This window comes from Lissotriton vulgaris, chromosome 5 (assembly GCF_964263255.1).
Source record: "Lissotriton vulgaris chromosome 5, aLisVul1.2, whole genome shotgun sequence".
Lineage (NCBI taxonomy): Eukaryota > Metazoa > Chordata > Amphibia > Caudata > Salamandridae > Lissotriton > Lissotriton vulgaris.
The window spans coordinates 1,929,413,960-1,929,433,425 of NC_141693.1; the positions used below are offsets into that span (position 1 = coordinate 1,929,413,960).

At 45.8% G+C, this 19,466-nt stretch overlaps 1 protein-coding gene across 1 annotated transcript in view; it reads right to left on the minus strand.

Annotated features, from left to right (window-relative positions):
• The window catches only part of ATF6B (activating transcription factor 6 beta), a 309,902-nt gene that overhangs the window by 168,322 nt on the left and 122,114 nt on the right, over positions 1–19,466 (minus strand). Inside the window, exons 2-3 of the mRNA XM_086924544.1 lie at positions 18,135–18,211; positions 16,969–17,050 (exon numbers count right to left, since the gene is read on the minus strand). Of these exons, the coding sequence (XP_086780670.1) occupies positions 16,969–17,050; positions 18,135–18,211 (159 nt within the window). The remainder of the gene's footprint in view (positions 1–16,968; positions 17,051–18,134; positions 18,212–19,466) is intronic.

Sequence of the window (19,466 nt, forward strand, 5' to 3'; positions counted from 1 at the left end):
AAAATAGTGAAGATAGAAAGGACCTTTGAAAGGAGTAGGGCAATAATATATGTGCATTAAGTCAGACATGTGGCAATTGGTTGGAGTAAGAATTATCTAGAATGTGCAAGAAAGGGTGGTTGAAGGGACTGAAAGCTCAGAGTGGTTGGCGCTGGTTGTGCTTGCATAGAAACAGAACTGTGCACCAAGGAAGTGTACTGACCAGCAAGACATGAACAACAGCATATAAGTGGGCCATCATTCTCTCATCCAAACATTTCAGAGATGTCGGTGTTGGTTGAGTGGGTGCAGTCTTCAATAGCCTGTAAATCTCCTTTGCAAATAATCAGACTGAACTGCAGAAGACTTTGCGTCATCTGATATCTTGTTTGACTTCCAAAGGAGCTTCTAGGTTTAAAAGGACTCCAATTCATTTAGCTTCAGCATTTGAGGTCTTTCAAATGTCAACCATGTCTTACTTAAAGACATAGAAGGTGTTGTCTACTTCCACAATGTCCCATTATTCGGAGATAGTATGGAAGAGCCCAACAGAGTGTTAACACTGAAATGCAAACGAATTAGGATAATTTAAAATTGGAGGTGAGAATTACTTGTTATTATATTTCAAAAGGGCAGAGAGCCAAAAGCAAGTTTGATACTGCTGATTAGAAATGCTCCAGAACCTATAAACAAGGATCAACTATGGTCTCCTTGGTCTTCTGGAGTATTACACAAAGGTTGCTCCCCACTTTGCGGGGCAAAACAGTGCCACTGTGGTTCTTATAGAAACAGACTGAACACTTTTGATGGACACATGAATGCAAATTGGTGATCAAATGTGTGACAAGTGCAATTGCTGATGGCACAACTCCTAACATGTGTGATCCAATGGAGAAGTGAACTGCCATGACTGATGCAGCAATGTTGGTCTATGTGTGGTGTTGTTACAAAAGCCTGAAGGGTGAGATGAAGTTGTGGTGTTTTTCATAAAGGGCATTGAGAAGTTCAGGGCTGTGATTTTCAATTGTTAAAAAAGGGAGGCACTGGCCTATTGGTGTGGGTACCTCATTTCAGATCTTATTTTTGGGTGACGGAATTCACCCAGAGGACTGACCGCATCTCTGGCACTACAAACAATTGCTAAGTACCAATACAGCCTACAAAAGCTATGTAATAAACATGGCAGGAGTTAGAAACGGAACATCTAATGTCTTGCCCCAGTTGCCAGTGGATAAGAAGGAAGTAATAGGTATTTATCTGTAATTAAAGTTCTCCTTTAGGGGAATATTTATTCATTATAGTCATATAGTCACCCTGCAAAAATCTTCAATAATGTTTCTTACAGGCATATTTCCGAAAGATTGGAAAACAGTGTCAGTCTTACCACTTAATGAAAAAAAAAACAATCTTGATCCTCTTGATACTGACAATTCTCGCCCTATATCAAGGCTTACCTTTCCAGCCAAACTGGTGGAAAAGGTTATGAACTTACAGCGAGCTTCCTTTATTGAACAGAATAACTACTTGGATGTAACCCAATTTTGGTTCTTTAATGGACTTGGCACTGAGACTGCCTTATTGTCGCCACAGAGGAAATCCGTTCCCCCTTGGATAGAGGCAGCAGAGCACCCTTGATCCTATTGGACTTATCTGCAGCTTTCGACACAGTCGACCATACATGTTTGGTCGACCGGTTAAGCAAGCTGGGGTCAAAGACTGTGCACTAACCCTGTTCAAGTCCTTTTTAACCAATAGAGTTCAATCAGTAATCTTATATGACTATACTTCAGAACCTTACATGTTATCCTGTGATGTTCCCCAGGGTTCGTCTCTAAGCCCATCCTTGTTTAACATTTATATCAACTGCAATGGTTTGTACCTCAAACAGCAATCTTCAAGTACAGCATATGCAAAAGCTACAAACTGTGCAAAACTCTGCAGCCATAATGCTCTTAAAATGACCTAAACTCAATTCTGCAGCCCAGCCCTGAATAAGCTTCATTGGCTCCCAGTAAACAAGCAAGCCACTTTCAAGGCACTATTTATCGCTTTCAAACCCTCCGATCTAGTTTAAAAAAAGACTAATCGTGTCCCAACATAAGCTGGTTTCCTGGGGTGGCAGGTAGCATTGTTAGAAACACTGCACTTCAATGGAATGACCTGCCTCTGGATATAAAAGCGGCCCCATCTCTTCTGATCTTCAGGAAACAATTTAAAACTTGGCTTTAAAATAAGTAAATATGCGCCACTCTTGATTTCAGGCTAGCGCCAAGACGCCTCAGGTCAAATAAGCACTCTATAAAACCCAAATTTAAAAAAAAAAACCTTTTCTCCTCCCAAGAGGCAATCAGAGTAACTTTCAGCTTTTACCATGAGATAGATTATATATTTGAAAAATAAATTAGCAAGGGCATAGTTTATCACTCCATAGGATCAATCAAATTAAAAAAAACTGGAGCACAGTCTGTGTGATTTAGGCCTGCCTCAAACTGATTCTGAAAGTAATCTCCTGATGGCTGTGTAAATCAGCTATTCAGGAGCATCCGCATTCTATGTCAGGACCGGAGTCTTCAGATTATGCTTTTCTCTCTTCACTGTTTATTCCACAAAAGCACATAGCAGCCAGAAAAGTAACTTATTTTCTTAACAAAAAATATATGTCAAACACCCAACACGGGTTGAACATATCAACATGAGAAAAAACACAAGGGATAAACTACAACTCCCATCAGTCCAAGAACCATAGTCCTTTCAAAGTGTCCATGATGTTAAGGTAGGGCGTCCATCTTATGCTCCCAGCCTCTTTCTTCGCTGCTTCGCAGCCAGTTAAGTGCCTTTTTTCCCTCTCACCACTTCTAATTCTGTAGTGGGATAGTTTGGGGTGGCACTGTGTGGTTATTTCTCGAGTTAAACGGGGACTCTTCATTGCGGGTTTTCACATATGTGTTTTCCTCCCACAGAGCCCCGTAATTTCTTACTTTTGTCGCGGGGACGTTTTCGCCCCTGACGCGACTGTCCCCGCTGTTGCAGCTCGCATGCATTGCCGCTAGAGGGCGCCGTCGCGTTTCGTTCTCCTCTGCGTGATTTCCCCTGACGGGAGTCGCGCTGAAGAGGACGACAGCGTCTGAGCCTTTGATTGCCGCCTCACCGTGACGCCCGATCCTGGGTTGTATTGCCCCATTTCTACTTGACGCCCCGTGTGGGGTCTGTACCAGCGGGTTACCCCTACTGACGCCTACGGGCTGTACTCTCAGCACTTGCCGTTGGACGGCGGATTCCTGCAGTTTTCCTTCAAGTGTGCTTGGGAGGCGGCAGAAGGCCCGGTCTTTTCTAAGAGGGCCTGCGACCTATCAGAGGGGTGCTGCCTCTTACTTTCTGGGTTCCCAAATTCAAAAATCCTTGCTAGCCTTGGGTTGGCCCATACCTGCTGGTACCTGGAACCAGTTCCAAACTCCTTCCCCTAACCTCGACCTTAGCTATGGCAGAGGGCTTCTACGTGGAGGAGGAGGAGACCCACCAGTACCTGGGGGACGACGAATTTTACGAGGCTGTTGACCAGTCCATTTATAGGTGTGTTCAGGAGATTGTGGGCCCGATGGAGGATAGACTCTTGGACCGTATAGTCTAGGAGTGTGCGAAGCTGGCCCCAATTCCCCTTGCGGCCCAAGGGGCTTCCACCTCCTCTGCTGAGGGTAAACCCCCCCGCACCTAAAAGAGCGTGTAAGCACGGGGGTTCGGGACCCTCACAGGGCGTGGATAAGGACGCTTTTGAACGCCTCAGAGACGCGTTCCTTGCTAAGGCGACCGGACCCGAGCCCTCTGGGTCGCTCCCAAACCCGGGTGCCTCAGCGTCGACAGCGACAGACACTTCATCACCGGGAGGGCTCTCCCCAGCGGACACGGATGCTGATGATGGCGATTCGGTGCGCTTGTGGCGTCCGTCCGGATCAGCGACTGAGTTACCCCACGACGCTTCAGGAATGCTAGACCCGGACGATATCCTTCATCCGAGGTCGGCGGCCTGGGCGCCGGGCGACAAAGTCGCTAAGTTCGTGGCGGGTCGTCTACGTAAGCCACTGGAGAAAGAGGCACGAGCTTGCCTAAGGGGAGAGTGTCCGCGGCCTACGCTGGAGGGCAAAGTGGCTTTGACCCCAGAGTTAGACGGCAAAATGGCCACCTTTATGGCCAAGTTTGTCGAGGATCCCCGCAAGGGCATTGATCGCTCGTGGCGTTCATGCCAAGATAAATTGTTGGATACCATAGGCCCTTTGACCAAGATCCTCGATATGGCGGAGGAAGCCAAGGTCTCACGTTCCGCCATTTCCCCGGAGGTCCTGTCCAATTGGGCGCAGAGAGCGGTGATCTTCTTGGGGAATGCTTTCTGGGTTCCCAGATTCAAAAATCCTTGCTAGCCTTGGGTTGGCCCATACCTGCTGGTACCTGGAACCAGTTCCAAACTCCTTCCCCTAACCTCGACCTTAGCTATGGCAGAGGGCTTCTACGTGGAGGAGGAGGAGACCCACCAGTACCTGGGGGACGACGAATTTTACAAGGCTGTTGACCAGTCCATTTATAGGTGTGTTCAGGAGATTGTGGGCCCGATGAAGGATAGACTCTCGGACCGTATAGTCGAGGAGTGTGCGAAGCTGGCCCCAATTCCTCTTGCGGCCCACGGGGCTTCCCCCTCCTCTGCGGAGGGTAAACCCCCCGCACCTAAAAGAGCGTGTAAGCACGGGGGGTTCGGGACCCTCACAGGGCGTGGATAAGGACGCCTGCAAATCTGGAGCCCCCACGGACTCATGCCCCCCTAGCATTCTTCACCATCTCATCGAGGCTGTAAATCCTACGATTAACGTCATCATCAACGAATCCCTCGAATCAGGCATCGTTCCCGATGACTGGAAAAAGGCCATAGTGAAGCCTCTAATGAAGAAGCAAAACAAATCCCCCACTGACCTCACTAACATGCGCCCAATTTCTCTACTACCCGCACTAGGCAAAATCACGGAGCAGCTAGTATACGGCGAGTTAAAAACCTTTGTAGAGAGCAATCACATTCTGCACCCCCAACAATCAGGGTTCCGTTCCGGCCACTCCACTGAAACCGCCTTGATTGAATTATCTGATTCTATCAAGTTCCTGCAGGATGAGGGGAGACAGGCTGTACTCATCCTACTCGACTTAACAGCAGCGTTCGACACCATCTCGCATGCCATTCTTATCAATAGAATGCGCGAGATTGGTGTGTCAGATACTGTGCTGACATGGATTACATCGTTCCTGTCCAATAGATCCCAAACGGTTTCACTAGGCCCCTACCTCTCCAGAGAAAGACCAATCACATCAGGAGTCCCCCAGGGGTCCATACTTAGCCCTCTTTTTTTTAACATTTACATGGCCCCCCTCCTCGCAGTGATAGAATCCCACGGAATCCTCGTCACATCGTATGCTGATGACACTCAGCTTGTTGTCACCATCGATAAAAAATGCACGGATGCAGCCCTTAGATTTAAGAATTGTCTCTCTGAGGTTTTTCTATGGCTGAATAGAAATCACCTCAGATGTAACAGTGCCAAGACTGAGATTATACCCTTAGGGAAAGACTTGTCCTTTTCCCCAAAAGATTGGTGGCCAAAAAACTCAGAAGCCCCGCCGAGTGCTGTTTCCTCGGCACGTAATCTTGGCATCCAATTCGACGCATCCCTCAGCTTTGATGATCATGTCCGCATCACTGCTGGGTGCTGTTTTAGCCTCATTAGAACACTGAAGAAATTCTTTGACTTCCTCCCCATCTCAGCCAGAAAATCAGTCGCGGTTGCTCTAATCCTCTCCCGACTTGATTATTGCAACGGACTAATGGCAGGAGTGAAGAAGTCCACACTCAGGAAACTGCAAAGCGTTCAACACGCGGCGGCCAGACTCGTTCTTAAACTCCCAAGAAGGTCCTCAGCCTCAGCAGCCCTTAACACCCTCCACTGGCTACCTCTTCACAAAAGAATTTTGTTTAAACTTCTGCTCACTGCATTCAAAGCCACTAGGAAAACAGGCCCGCTGTATTTCACTAAGCGCTTTATGCATTACAATCCCACGCGCTGCTTGAGATCCTCAGGAACCAACCTTGTCGTTTCCCCAAGATTTAAGTTAAAAACGCGAGGGGGGAAAACCTTCTCTTTCCTAGCAGCAAGAGCTTGGAACAACCTCCCAGTTAATCTCAGGCTAGCTGATACTGAGAGCCACTTCAGGAAACTCTTGAAAACCTGGGTATTTCAGCAATCCGACTCCTCGGTTTTCACAGCCATCTGATTCATTCATCACTACGTTTCCTTTTTCTGCACGCTCAGCGCCAAGATGCTCCTTCCGGAGCGATAGCCGCGCTTTACAAAATCCTATAAATATCAAATATCAAATGCTAATTGCGCCCTTTCAACTGAGCATAGACGCTCCTTGTTGATCAAATTGGATCCCAAACTAGGGGATTTGACCTCCTCGGAGGCAGGTGCGGTGGCACAGGGCGGTCTTTTTGGAGACCCTTTCATAAAAGAACTTGGGAAGTTCGTCTCCACCTTCTCGTCCCTGGATAAGGCCCAATGCACCATTAAAAGGGTGTTTAACCAGCGTTTTTCCAGGGGGGCCGGTCGTGGTAGGTGCCTCACGACCGGCCGTGTGGCGGTCAGAACCAGCAGAACAAAGGACAAGGCTCCGGCAGAGGTCAATACAATTCCTCCGCAAATTATAACAACTTTTACCCTTCCAGAGGGCAACGTTTCAGAGGAGGCCGCGGCAACTACAGGAATGACGCAGGAAGCGGAAATTCCCACGGTGAGTGTAATCTCAGCGGATAATGTCCGAATAGGGGGAGGCTGGCTTGTTTTCCAGACGCTTGGTCAGCGCTCACGCACGATGCATGGGTTCTTCAAACCGTGCACGGTTTCCATATAGACTTCTACGACCGACCATGTCAATTAAGGGATCCACGTCCCATTCTTTTTTCCCGGGAGGATGCCCGGTTGATCGACGAGGAAGTCTTGTCGCTATGCCGGAAAGGGGCCATCTGTCGATCGACAAGGCATCCTGCAGGTTTCCTCAGCAATATTTTCCTAGTGGAAAAGACGGACGGGGGAAAGAGGCCGGTGATAAATCTCTGGGAGTTCAACGGTTGGTTGGTCTACAACCACTTCAAGATGGAAGGCATCCATCTTTTGAGAGACATACTCCTGACCAACGACTGGATGGTCCGTCTGGACCTCAAAGATGCTTACTTGGTGGTTCCAATCCACCCGCCGCACAGGCGATTCCTTCAGTTCCTCTGGCGGGAGCAGGTTTACGAGTTCACGGCCCTTCCTTTCGGGCTCTCCTCGGCCCCGTGGTGTTTCACCAAGCTGTTGCGACCAGTGGTGGAGGTCCTTCGGAGTCAGGGCATTCGCATGATTGTCTCCTAATGGCGCAATGTCACAGCAAATTGACCCTTCAGCTCAACCAACCGATAACCTTACTGCAAGACCTGGGGTTCATAGTCAATCAGGACAAGTCTGTTTTGACACCTTCCCAGCAGATGGTGTTTCTGGGGTTCCAAGTGGACCGTGTACGGACCACTTTGAGTCTGCCGACGCGGAAGATGGCCAAAATAAAACACGAGCTGCGGCAGACTATCACCAGGTCACACACTTCCCTACGTCAGATCGCCAGGTTAGTAGGCCTTCTCTCGTCCTCCATCCAAGCGATCTTTCCGGGTCCACTGCATTATCGGGCCCTTCAACGCCTAAAAGCGTATCACCTCAGACGAGGCCTGTCCTACAACCAGTCGGTTCCACTATCTGACGAGGTGAAGGAAGAGATGTCCTGGTGGCTCACCCATATGGAGGCCTGGAACGGTCGATCTATTTTCGGATCGGTGCCGGACTTGATCATAGAATCAGACGCCAGCAGATCGGGCTGGGGCGCCTGTTGCGGCGATTTCTCCACAGGCGGAGGCTGGTCATCCGAGGAGCAGCAACTCCATATCAATTGCCTGGAGCTCCTCGCAGGCTCTTTTGCGGTTCGTTGTTGGACCAAGGACACAGCGACGTTGTGTGTCCTAAGAATGGACAACATTTCGGCGGTCTGCTATGTCAATCATCTGGGCGGCTCTCGGTCTAGAGCCCTGGCGAACCTTGCGAAAGATTTCTGGGATTACTGTCTCGCCCACCAAGTCTCGGTGACGGCGGAATACCTGCCAGGTCGAGCCAATCAGGTGGCGGATTGGCACTCGAGATACCTGAGGGACTCGAGTCTGTGGAAACTGGACACGCGGGTGTTCCATTGGTTGAACACCATATGGGGCCCGTTCTCGGTGGACCTCTTAGCATCTCGCCTAGACTTCCAGCTACCGAGGTTCTTTAGTTGGAGACCGGACCCCCTGGCGGAGGCGACAGATGCGTTCCACCAAGACTGGAGCCAGGGGCGACCCTATGCTTTTCCTCCTTTCTCCATGATAATGAGATCGGCGGCCCTTCTTTGCCGCCAGCAGGCGGAAGTGGTGATGGTGACGCCATGGTGGAGGTCTCAAGTGTGGTTTCCAGTTCTTCTGGAACTTTCTTGGGATTCTCCAATCCTACGCCCCCAGCTCCCTCACCTTCTTCTCAATCCGGAAGGGAACCCGCATCACCTGATAACGCAGGGCTCTCTCCGCCTTATGGCGTGGAGACTTTCCGGAAACGCTGGTTGCTCCAGGGACTTTCGGGCTCGGCTGAATCCTTCCTGTCAAAGGCATGGGCTAATAGTATCGCGAAGAGATACCGGTCAGCATGGTCCAGGTGGGCTCGTTGGTGTGTTCGACGGGACCTGGATCCCCTGGTCGCAGGCGTTGTTCACATTTTGAACTTCCTGGCGGAGCTGGCGGCGAGTGGCCTAGCTTACCGGACCATCAATGCTATACGCTCAGCGATTTCGGCGGCGCACGAGCCGTTAGATGGGAAACACCCTTTGGTTTGTAGGCTCCTTAGGGGGGTACGCCTTAGTCTGCCCCCGGAACCAAGATACTCCGTACTTTGGGATGTTAATGTGGTTCTGAATCTCTTTCTGTCGTGGCAGCAGAACAGATACCTTTCTTTGAAAGAACTATCAGCGAAACTAGCCTTGCTCTTGTGCCTGATATCTTGTCGCAGAGTATCCGATGTCCGAGCTTTGGACATATCAGCGAGAGTGTTTTCCCCGGATGGGGTTACCTTTACGGTGGGTCGTCGTACAAAGTCCGCGACGAGATCTACATCTTATCCGGCCTTTGCGGACGTCCCCAAGCTTTGTGTTGTTCAGTGTCTGAAAGTGTATTAAAATGCGACATTGGAACTTCGTCCTCCGGGCGAACGGCAACTCCTGATTGCTTTGCGTAAACCGCATAAAAGCGGTGTCTTCTCCCACCATAGCCTGCTGGGTGCGGTGGGTGCTGCAGGAAGCAGGTATTGATACCAAACAGTTTGGAGCACATTCGGCCAGAGGGGCCATGGCATCGAAGGCTTTCTCCTTGGGAGCGCGTTTGGAGGACTTAATGCGTGCTGCGGATTGGTCCTCAGACTCCACGTTCAAACGGTTTTACTTTAAACCAGTGGTGGATATTGCGAGTCTGGTGGTCAGTCAGCTTTAAACAAGCATAATCTGAAGCCTCCGGTCCTGACATAGAATCGAAATTTGTCTAGCATAGTAACAGTAAGTTTCAATTCTATTAAGGACACGGAGGCGAGGATTATCCCACCCTATTTCCTACGGAAGTTCCCTCTCCGTATTGGTGTAAGTAAGCAATTTTTATTGACTTGTGATGGTTGTATATGCCTTTGCTTTTGCATTGTCCGAGTTGATTACCGTCCAGTGGACTTTACACCACTGACGCTGTGGTTTGTTTTTTACTACTAGGTAACGAGGCGAAACAGGACCGAGGTTGAGATGACGTGTCTCGCGCGAACAAAGAGGAAGGGAGCATAAGATGGACGCCCTACCTTATGTCATGGACACTATGAAAGGACTATGGTTCTTGGACTGATGGGAGTTGTAGTTTATGTCATGTGTTTTTTCTCATGTTGATATGTTCAACCCGTGTTGGGTGTTTGACATATATTTTTTGCAAAGAAAATAAGTTGCTTTTCAGGCTGCTATGTGCTTTTGTGGAATAAACAGCGAAGAGAGAAAAGCATAATCCTCGCCTCCATGTCCTTAATAGAATTGAAACTTACCGTTACAATGCTAGGCAAATTTCGATTCTCCTTCCAACCAATTAGAGTTGTTGCCACAAACTCAGTCAGATCTGCAAAATCTATACATGCAGATTTCAAATAATAGATACGAAAGCTTGATACAGCTGAGAATACTTCCATTTCTGCTTTAAGGGCCAGGATAGGTTCAATGAAGCACAAAATATAATCAGCAATAAGTACCAACTTGTTCATGACAAGAAGCTGTGTATTATGAGATTAGTTGTGATTTTCTGAGCTAATTGGAGGGCGAAAATTAAAGGGGCAGGGGGACACACCTGCCTCATCCCGTGGGTGAGCCGGATGTTATGAGACAACTCTCCATTTTGATGTAGACTGTAGATAGTTTATAGAAGGACATAACAGGGCCTATTGAGGTCTTAGACAACACCTTTTGGTAACAAGCCAATCAACTCGGTGGAAGGTCTTCTCCACATTAAGCGAGAAAAAGTCCATCAAGGTATTGCCCAAGGTTGTGGCACTTTTAGGTATAATCACAAGCGTGATGACCACAAACAAATTCAGATTGTGGAGGGAAAATCAAATGTGACCAGACCTTATTTTAATATCGTTTTTCAGAAGAGATATTGTTGGATAAGAACTACAGCTCAAGCGGTCCTTCCCTGGCTTTAAAACTAGCGTGCTTACTGCTTCTAGCTTGGTGTCGGTGACCCTCTAGGTTCCACCCATGTAGTTAAAAAAGTTGGCCGGATGCTCTGCCAAGAGGGTGCAAAATACTTGGCAAAACATATGAAATCCATCAGGGCCGGGCACTGCAGAGAATCAACTGAATAGCGACTTCACCTCTCGAGAGGTAGTTGGTCTTTTAAAAGCTAATAAACGTTCAAGCTTGCCACCTTTTTCATAACATTTCTCTCTTGTGAATAGCATTTTCTTGGCTGTCTCTCTAATTAGAGCCTGTTCCAATTCGACTCTAGTTTTACAGAGGGATCAGAAGGTACGAGGAAGACAATCAACCTTGTGTTGTTGTTTGAGTGCACAAACCTGTGACTCAAGCTCTTGTTTCCTCTCTTTCGCTAATCTCTGGAACATAGCTGTAGTGGAGATAAGCTCTCCTAGGAGGACTCCCTTAGTGGTGTCCCAAACCATGGCAAGAGGGAGTTCACCATAAGACGTAGGGCCTATTGGAGTCCGCTATGTGTTTCAGGGAAGTGTCTCTAAATGCCATCTTGTTCTTACTCAATGTCTGAGCAGGAGGAGGGCGGGACAACCCAAAGCCCAGAGATAGCGCCATCGTTGAACGGTACTGATCTCTGCAGAACCCTCCAGTCAATGGCCGGTCTATTAGTCGGAAAGAGGAGCCTGCTTATGGACTCTGGAATGCAAAGGTGTAATCTTTGTTGGGTTCATGTAGTAAACTCAAGGCCTCAACAATGTCCAGTGATTCAATGCCTTCTGATAGCGCCTGGGGTGTTGCATATGTAGCTTGCCTTAACCCCTTGCATGCTGCGAACATTTTCGCGCTGTACAGGCGATTTAAATAGTGGGCGGGATTCGGACACCCCCAGGCCGTCCTCCGCACATGCCCACTGTGACATCGGACGGCCGGGGCCGTCCGAAGCCTGCAAGGGGTTAAGATGCATCTGTAAAATGTTTCCTCCACGACGGCATTAAGTCCCCTCCTATGATCAACAGACTGAAAAATCTTCCACTCTGTGAAACAAAGATCAATAAAATTCATTTTTTACTTTGTTTGTGTCATACATTTAAAACATTTTTAAGTTCTTTGTCTACCAATCATACAACACTCAGATGGATAGGTGACAGATAAATAGATATGATCCTTTGAGTACTTCTCTGTCCCAGTCTCTGTGATGCTCGGTCTGACATTGTGCTTATCAACCACTCCCCATTTCTGATTTGTTCTGTCTCGTCATGTTTCCCACTTGTCTCAGTGTTGCTCTGATTTTCTGTATGCTTCTGTGCTCCCCAGTGCTGCGTCATGTCGTTGTGTGCTACTGTGCCCCTCCATGCTGCACTGCATCACGGTTGCTTTGTAGCTTGCCTGATTTTTTTTGTGAATTTTTTTTTATTTCCTTTTGCACAATAAAACTGAACAATCTCCATTATCATTTGGCTTACTACATATATCATACATCACGGCATCCCGCTTACCCTGACTGACAGATTTTAAAATTCCTTTTCTTTCACAGTGAAGGTGCTTAAAAGCTTTCAATTCAGACTACCTGTGATTTAGTAATCTGACACGGAGTGTTGCCAAATGTGAGGATGCGGCGCCCTCTACCGTACTATCATCATTATTTTAAATCTGCAGCATAATAAAAACTTGGTCGCAGAAAGAGAACAACTGGCCATATTTATAACATTTTCATTAGGGGGATTTTTTTTGATCATTTAGTAATTAAAACAAGAAAGAACGACTGAGACAAGGAGAGGTCACAAGAAAGATAATTAACAGGGAAGAATTCCCGAGGAATTAAAGAATGCATACAGAACAGAACACACAAGCGATCGATGCACGCGAAGCAATAATTAGAGAGGTGGAGTGAGGCGCGCATGCTTGTGCACGTAACCGCAAGCTGGTGGCTGGCGGGTTTCACTTTGAAAAGCCCCCTACTAAAGTCGAGCAAGCAGCGCATGCGCTGCTCTAGACTCGACCTAAAAATTATGTTTCCCGTATAGATCATGCAATTGCCAACAGACATCCTGTCACTAACATAAAAAAGGTCATTTAGGTAATAAATTAGCCCATAAAATGGTATGCTGGAAACTCCAGTTTTTAATTCTTTCCTGATTCTATACAAACTAGTTTCAGGGTGAAAATAACAGGAATCATATTAGGGAGTGGTATACATCAAGCAGGAGTTTGACAATCAAGTTTGTGCCGTTTTAATTTGAGTTGTGGGGGCAGAATTGTTGCAAGGGGGTATAAGAGGAACTTCTGACAAGAGAACAGGCATGTATTTATGAGAGATGAACTAATCGGAAGAAACTTGATGGGGGTGAAGATGTGTATTATAAAGTAGCAGGAGGGTTTGTGGTTCCTGGGATTGCAGAGTTGTGTGGAACGTGATCACAGATGAGTCTTGGACTCCCAGCCATGCCTCATTAAAGTTGTGCTGTGGCTGAATGGCCCTGGAGCACGTTGGTGTTGAATGTAGCTGGCCAATATAAGGTTCTGAAAGTGGGTCCCAAACAGGTCATTATTAAGAGTGACATTTTTACCAAGTGGCCTGAGGTGAGGTTTGTAAATTAAGTCACAACGTACAAGGTTATTTTCATTAGTACGGGCATCTTTGCTGAGCTGCTGATGGACAAGGGGGGCATGCTAGTTTCTCAAGAGATAGAAACATATTTTGATTGATCAGACATCAAAAACACATGAGAACTTTGCTTTACCATCCCAAGAGTAATGGTCTGGTTGTGAGGTTTAATCAGGCTATGACAAACTACAATCAATTGGAATTAGTTAATGGGAAAAGATAGATTGAAGCCGTAAGAGGAATGCTATGGGCAATTTGCAATATGGCACATGCAAATACTAGTGTTTCACATTTTGTTTAGTTAAGTGGTAGAGATGCTGGAACGAAATTTAACAACGAATGGATAAAGAGTAAAGTTGATGATACAGGTAGATTGGGGAGAGTGTGTGATATGAGATGTACAGTGAGTGCAAAGCAAGGATTGTAGTGTTCCGGTTAATGAGTTGAGACTAGAAGTGAGGGTTGGTGCGTAAAAGGCAGGAAGTTGAGTGCTCCTAGAAGGGTGATCAAAGTGAAGGATAATGTCATTGAGTTGGATGATGGTAAGTTTTGGAGCAAGCGCAAAATGGTTATCATGGCAAGGATGGTGGTTGATGATATGTGCACATTTTTGGGCTGTAATACTGAAGCTTTGGAAGAATTTAACCAGTTGGCGCAGTCTCAATGATCTGTGCGTATACATGTCTTTCCCACATATCGTGATAATTACATAGCAAGATAACTGTAGGCTGTTACAGCAGTTTCCCAGGTATCCGATTTTGTATGTAACAAAAATACCCTAATGGTATTTCAGCATAGTATTTTAATTATGACTGATGCAAGTTTCCTTTGAGATACGGCAGTGTTTAATTGTGTTGGGGTAAAAAGGGGAGGTGTCGCTGTTGTGATACTGACGTAATTTGGAATTGGAATGTAGAATGTAACCCTAGGGAAGAAGGTTAAAGGCCCTGGAAATTTTATCACGTTTAAGATCACACAAAATAAAATCTACACCCCCTGGCCCAGTGGTGCATTTCAATCATATGCCAGTATACGAAGGAACAGGCATTGGTGATTCAGGATTTAGTTAGTAGCAAGTCACCGACTCATTTTCCAGTGTTCAAGAGGTTTTTTTTAACCTATTTTTATGAATGATCTTATCGCTCCTAATCAGTTGTTTTTGTCATTTACTTTCTAAAAGTTGTGTTAAATCAGTTCTGGTTGCGAACAAGTTAGAGCGCTAATCTATCTTTGCAAGCCTTTGAGTGTACAGTGCATATAAAGCTTTTATTTAAGTTAGGACTAGAGAAGGAAGAGCATGGAGGTGGAATTTCACCAAAAAACAAAAGTGAGGAAAGATTGTTATTAGTGTACCAGGGCCCTTTTCAACGTCTTGTCTTTGGTGTGATTTCAGAGTACCAATGGAGCGATTGATCTACACATTTGGTGCCCGTCGATGGTTACGGAGAGATGGGAATGACTTGTGGATAAAGAATCCAAGTCTGATCTGAGAACAGAGAAAGAGTTATGCTACAACATGTAGAATATCAAGTGTGTACACAAACATGTCCAAAACTAGTAAACAGTTAAGGGGTATTTGAAAAGAGTATAATATACAATACCAATATCAATGACAGTCGCAAATATCTTCATTCAAAACTGGTCCACCAAAGGGAAAAATGTAATATGTCTAACCCATAAGTGAGACACAAATAATTCTTCCAACTCAGATAATGGCTGTAACGTAATTTTAATTCCAATTCTATAGAAAAGACAACAAATGTTGTCTTTAGATAGGAGGTCTCAACTTCCGTTTTGTGATAGTGATTTCTATTTGAAATAACTGTTTCTAGGAAACCATACACAGGTGGAGCTGTTTAGTTTTTATGAAGATTAATAAACATCCATGGTATAGAACTGGTCTTAGACATATATTAAAGGTTAGAGTGTCTGCTAAAGCTAGTTCTCACAGGTTCACTGGAGCAGAATTGCCGGGCATTGAGGGCTTCACCAAAAGGACTTCTTTTAAGCACTGTTCTCGCCTCACAGTTGTTGTGCTTCACTTTCGCTGGTGCCCTGTCTTCGACGTGACTAGTATCAGAGCTCCTTGCTTGCCAGACAGTGCACAGCAGCCCTCTCCCTGGTCTGCTGGGCTTCCAACCTGTGACCTGCACTTGTGCTGAGTGACAGCTACTATTCAACTACAGTTCACTTCCACTTACAGACATATGCTGTGTTGCAGCTTAAACACATCATAAGTTTGCTGCAAAACTGTGGCAAACTTAGACCCACTGTGTTCCTGCTACACACATTGATAATCTGCATTTCTGAATGTAACACAATCACTGCAGATTTCCTTGGTCACTGAACAATTCATATATAGGTTCTGGGTTGTCTAATCCGAGGTACAATCTGCACAGTTGTGTAGCAAGTCCAGGGCAGACAAGAATGTTGACACACAACTGTCCAACTATACTGCGTACTCGCCCTGTGTGGCCCCAAATCTTTAACCAACGCACCTTTTACAATATTTTCCATTTCTCTAACTGAGCATGGCTTTGAAACATTTTTGTTAGATTATGATAGAAAAAATACATACTGTAAAGTACAAACAGCATACATAAGGATGACCACTAGATTGACAAATCATATCTTAAACTTGAACGGGACAGAGGTGTGACCACAGAATACCAATAACCAGCTGCTTGAAGGGAAATATCCCTGAAAAGTATCAACACCTAAAAGGGGAAGGCGGACTGGACTTACGATCAACCACCACGTGCAAGTCTCAAAGTTGACAAAAATGAACTGCTCTTAAAAACGGCAAAGGCTATGGGTCACAGGCAACAAGCAAATACAAAAGGTCCCTCGTTGTGAGGGCCAAGGAATAAGGAAATGGAGTGAGGAAAAAAATCAGCTCTGAAATACCACAACAAGCGCCCACACACAAAAACCTTTCAGGTGTCGCCTTGTGATCAGTTCCAGTGACTTTAACGGCTCCAGACTGCCCCAGGCCGTAGCCACAGAGTTCTTTCGCCCTCGTCTACCTGCACCCTAGCAGGGTGTAAATAACTGTCATGGCTGTCTTGGAAATTTTGTCTTAGCGTTCCTAGTCTCCGGGTGTCTCTGGTGATCAAAGAGTCCAATCATCTAGTCAGCTCGGCATTGAAATAATCTTACTGGAGAAGACACAGTGACAGAAGAGGAAGGAAATGCAATATAGACAATAATGTATTAGACAATGTCAAGAAGTCCTGCTTGCACGTCTTTGGAGGGAACTGGTCTAACATCTCGGTTGGCTGCACCAATCAGCACATACTATTCAACTTCAATTAATAAAGTTGTGTCCTAATTGGAATGAGACTGTACTAACTTGTATGGCTTTGTTGAGCCTTACAACATTGAGATTGTATTTGTAATCAGATGAAAGAAAGCACATGCTGCCTTCGACAAGAACCAAGTGTGATCATAAAGCACTGATCATAGACACTGCGTATGTTACCTGAGAAATCTTTGGCACCGATCTCGTTGCAGGAATAGCTTACCTGGGAAGTCATCGGCACTGAGCTGGTTCCAGGAATAGCTGTGGGAGCCAGAATCCAGCCCAAGCTCCATGCTGTTGTCAAACTGTGGGCAGAGACAAGGAAATTAGAGGGAGAAAGAGAACAAGGTAAGAGACCAAACAAAAGAACAGCTCAAAACAGACAAGAGAGAAAGGCATAAGGCCTATGGATACAACAGGTGCAAGAGTACGGACAAGAGGCAAAAAAGGGACCATAGATGGGAAAAGTAAGAGACTGAGGAATCAGGAAGAGTCCAATAGTGTGAGAAGTGGCTGAACTTCAGAGGAAGCCCTGCACTGGATGGAACAACTAAAAAGATGGGCATGAAGACCAGAAGAAAATAAATGAGGTTAAAACGTTATCAAGAATGTAAGGTAGGAGGTAAGAAAGGAATGAGGTATGGAAGGAGTGAGAGAGGCAGATTGATACTGGGAAGGAAATGAAAACGAAGAAAAATCTGGTTATGAAGAAAGGAGATTTAGATGGCAAGGAGAGCAGGAAACGAAGAAAGGGAGGGGGCCTAAAGATGGAAATGTAAGAGGAGGCCAAAGACAATAGAAGGAATGCCCAAGGAACAGAAAAAAAACACTGGAAATGATTAAGCAGGACTAGGAGTCACTTCCCCACCCACATGGGGCTGACGTCTGCCTCCACTACTCTCCTCTGAGCCCTCACTATCTTTAGGAGACACCGCAATGCACTCCTGAGCCACACCTGCACACTGATCCCCACCTATACACTCAGCTGGACTACAACTCCAGGTGGCAGACCCCTCTCCCATGGAGTCAGAAATATTCCAAGGTGTCCTAGGCACCTGCTCATTCTGACCTGCTCCACATTCAACAATCCATCCATTCTACTCTAAAACACAGACTGTCACAGACACTCTGTGAATGGATGGCTTATGACAAGGCCCCTGCTCCTCAACTAAATACATCGATGACTGTACCCCCTCTCTTCCCTTTAAGATATAGTTATTCCCCTCCTACACCTATTGGTCTTCTTTTAGTAAGGGCCAGTTCCAACTGCAGATCATTATTCATTTACGAAAGTTTTCTGTGCTGTGTAAAATGCATATTTGAACAGAGACATACATTTACAGAGTGCAAGGGACGGAGAGAGAGAGAACATGCACTAGAAATCCTCACCAGAGGGTCCACGTCGAAACAGTGAAAGAGATCCCCTTGTTCCTCACCCGTCTCCATATAGTTGTACATGCTGGCATCTACAGAGAGGTCGAAAAAAGTAGAGTGGTGAGAAAGTGCAGGCTTTGAGGATTAGGCTGGATGGCAATACTACAATAACAGCATTATTTGCAAAGATGAAGAAAGATTACTTCAGATCAACAATAAACTAAGATGTACACTGCAGGCTCCAAGAGCAAGCTATTACAGAGGAAATCCTCTGCTCTCAATACCAATACCACTTACACAGCAGTGCTATCCAAATCATGGAAAGATCTGCTCTACCAGAGGGAATCATCTGCCTCCAAGAGTCATGCCACTTACACAGCAGCACTCTCCAGCCCATGGAAAGATCTCTACAGCCAGAGGGAATGCTCCGCTTTCCAGACCAATGCAGCTTACAGAGCACTGTTTTCAATGCCATGGAAATATCTACTCTACCTGAGGGAACCCTCTGTTTTCAAGAGCAATGCAACTTACACAGCACTGCTCTCCAAAACCATGGAAAGATCTGCTCTTCCAGAGGGAATCCTGCCCTTTCCAGACCAATGTTACATGGACCACATTGATCTCAGAACCTAGGAATTATGAAGCCCTACTAGAAGATATCCTCTGCCTTCAAATGCAGTGCCACTCACACCACTTAACTTCCAAAACCGTGGGGAGATTCGCTCCACTTGAATTGTGGGCAGATCAAGGGTGTAACCCAATATCACAGGAGAAAGAGTAAAGCAGGTGGACACGTCCAGTAACCAGAAATTGTGCCTGAAATGACATTTCAGGGTGTAAAAAGTAGGCTAACAATCCCAGTGAAGGAGCTTTACTGATATATATAGGGTCAAACTGTATACTTGAATAATACACGATAAATAGGTCTACCAATACAGGCACCAGGTCTCTCTGGCAAAAGATGGCATTGGTGCTGGAATAATACACGCTTTAAAAAAGACAAATGTTCATGCTGATGCAGAATTTATTTATCCCAAAATGAAAATGACCCTGGTGGTAAATCTGTCTAAACCCACAATTGAATCATTTTTATTCATTTCAAAAAATTCTCTACAAGTAAACAATTTCATAAAAATATAAACATTTTGAATTATGTTCGCATCGATTTTCCACCATCGATAATAGTCATCAGCACCCTGAAAATACTCTCTTTGTAAAAATGTTACAAATATGAACAATTTATTACACCTGTAATCAAAGGAGGAAGCCTTAAACATGGGGTAAAAGTAACCTTTGTAATGTTTTCAGTCTGCCATTCGTGTGTCCCTCTTTAAGTTCAGACTAATT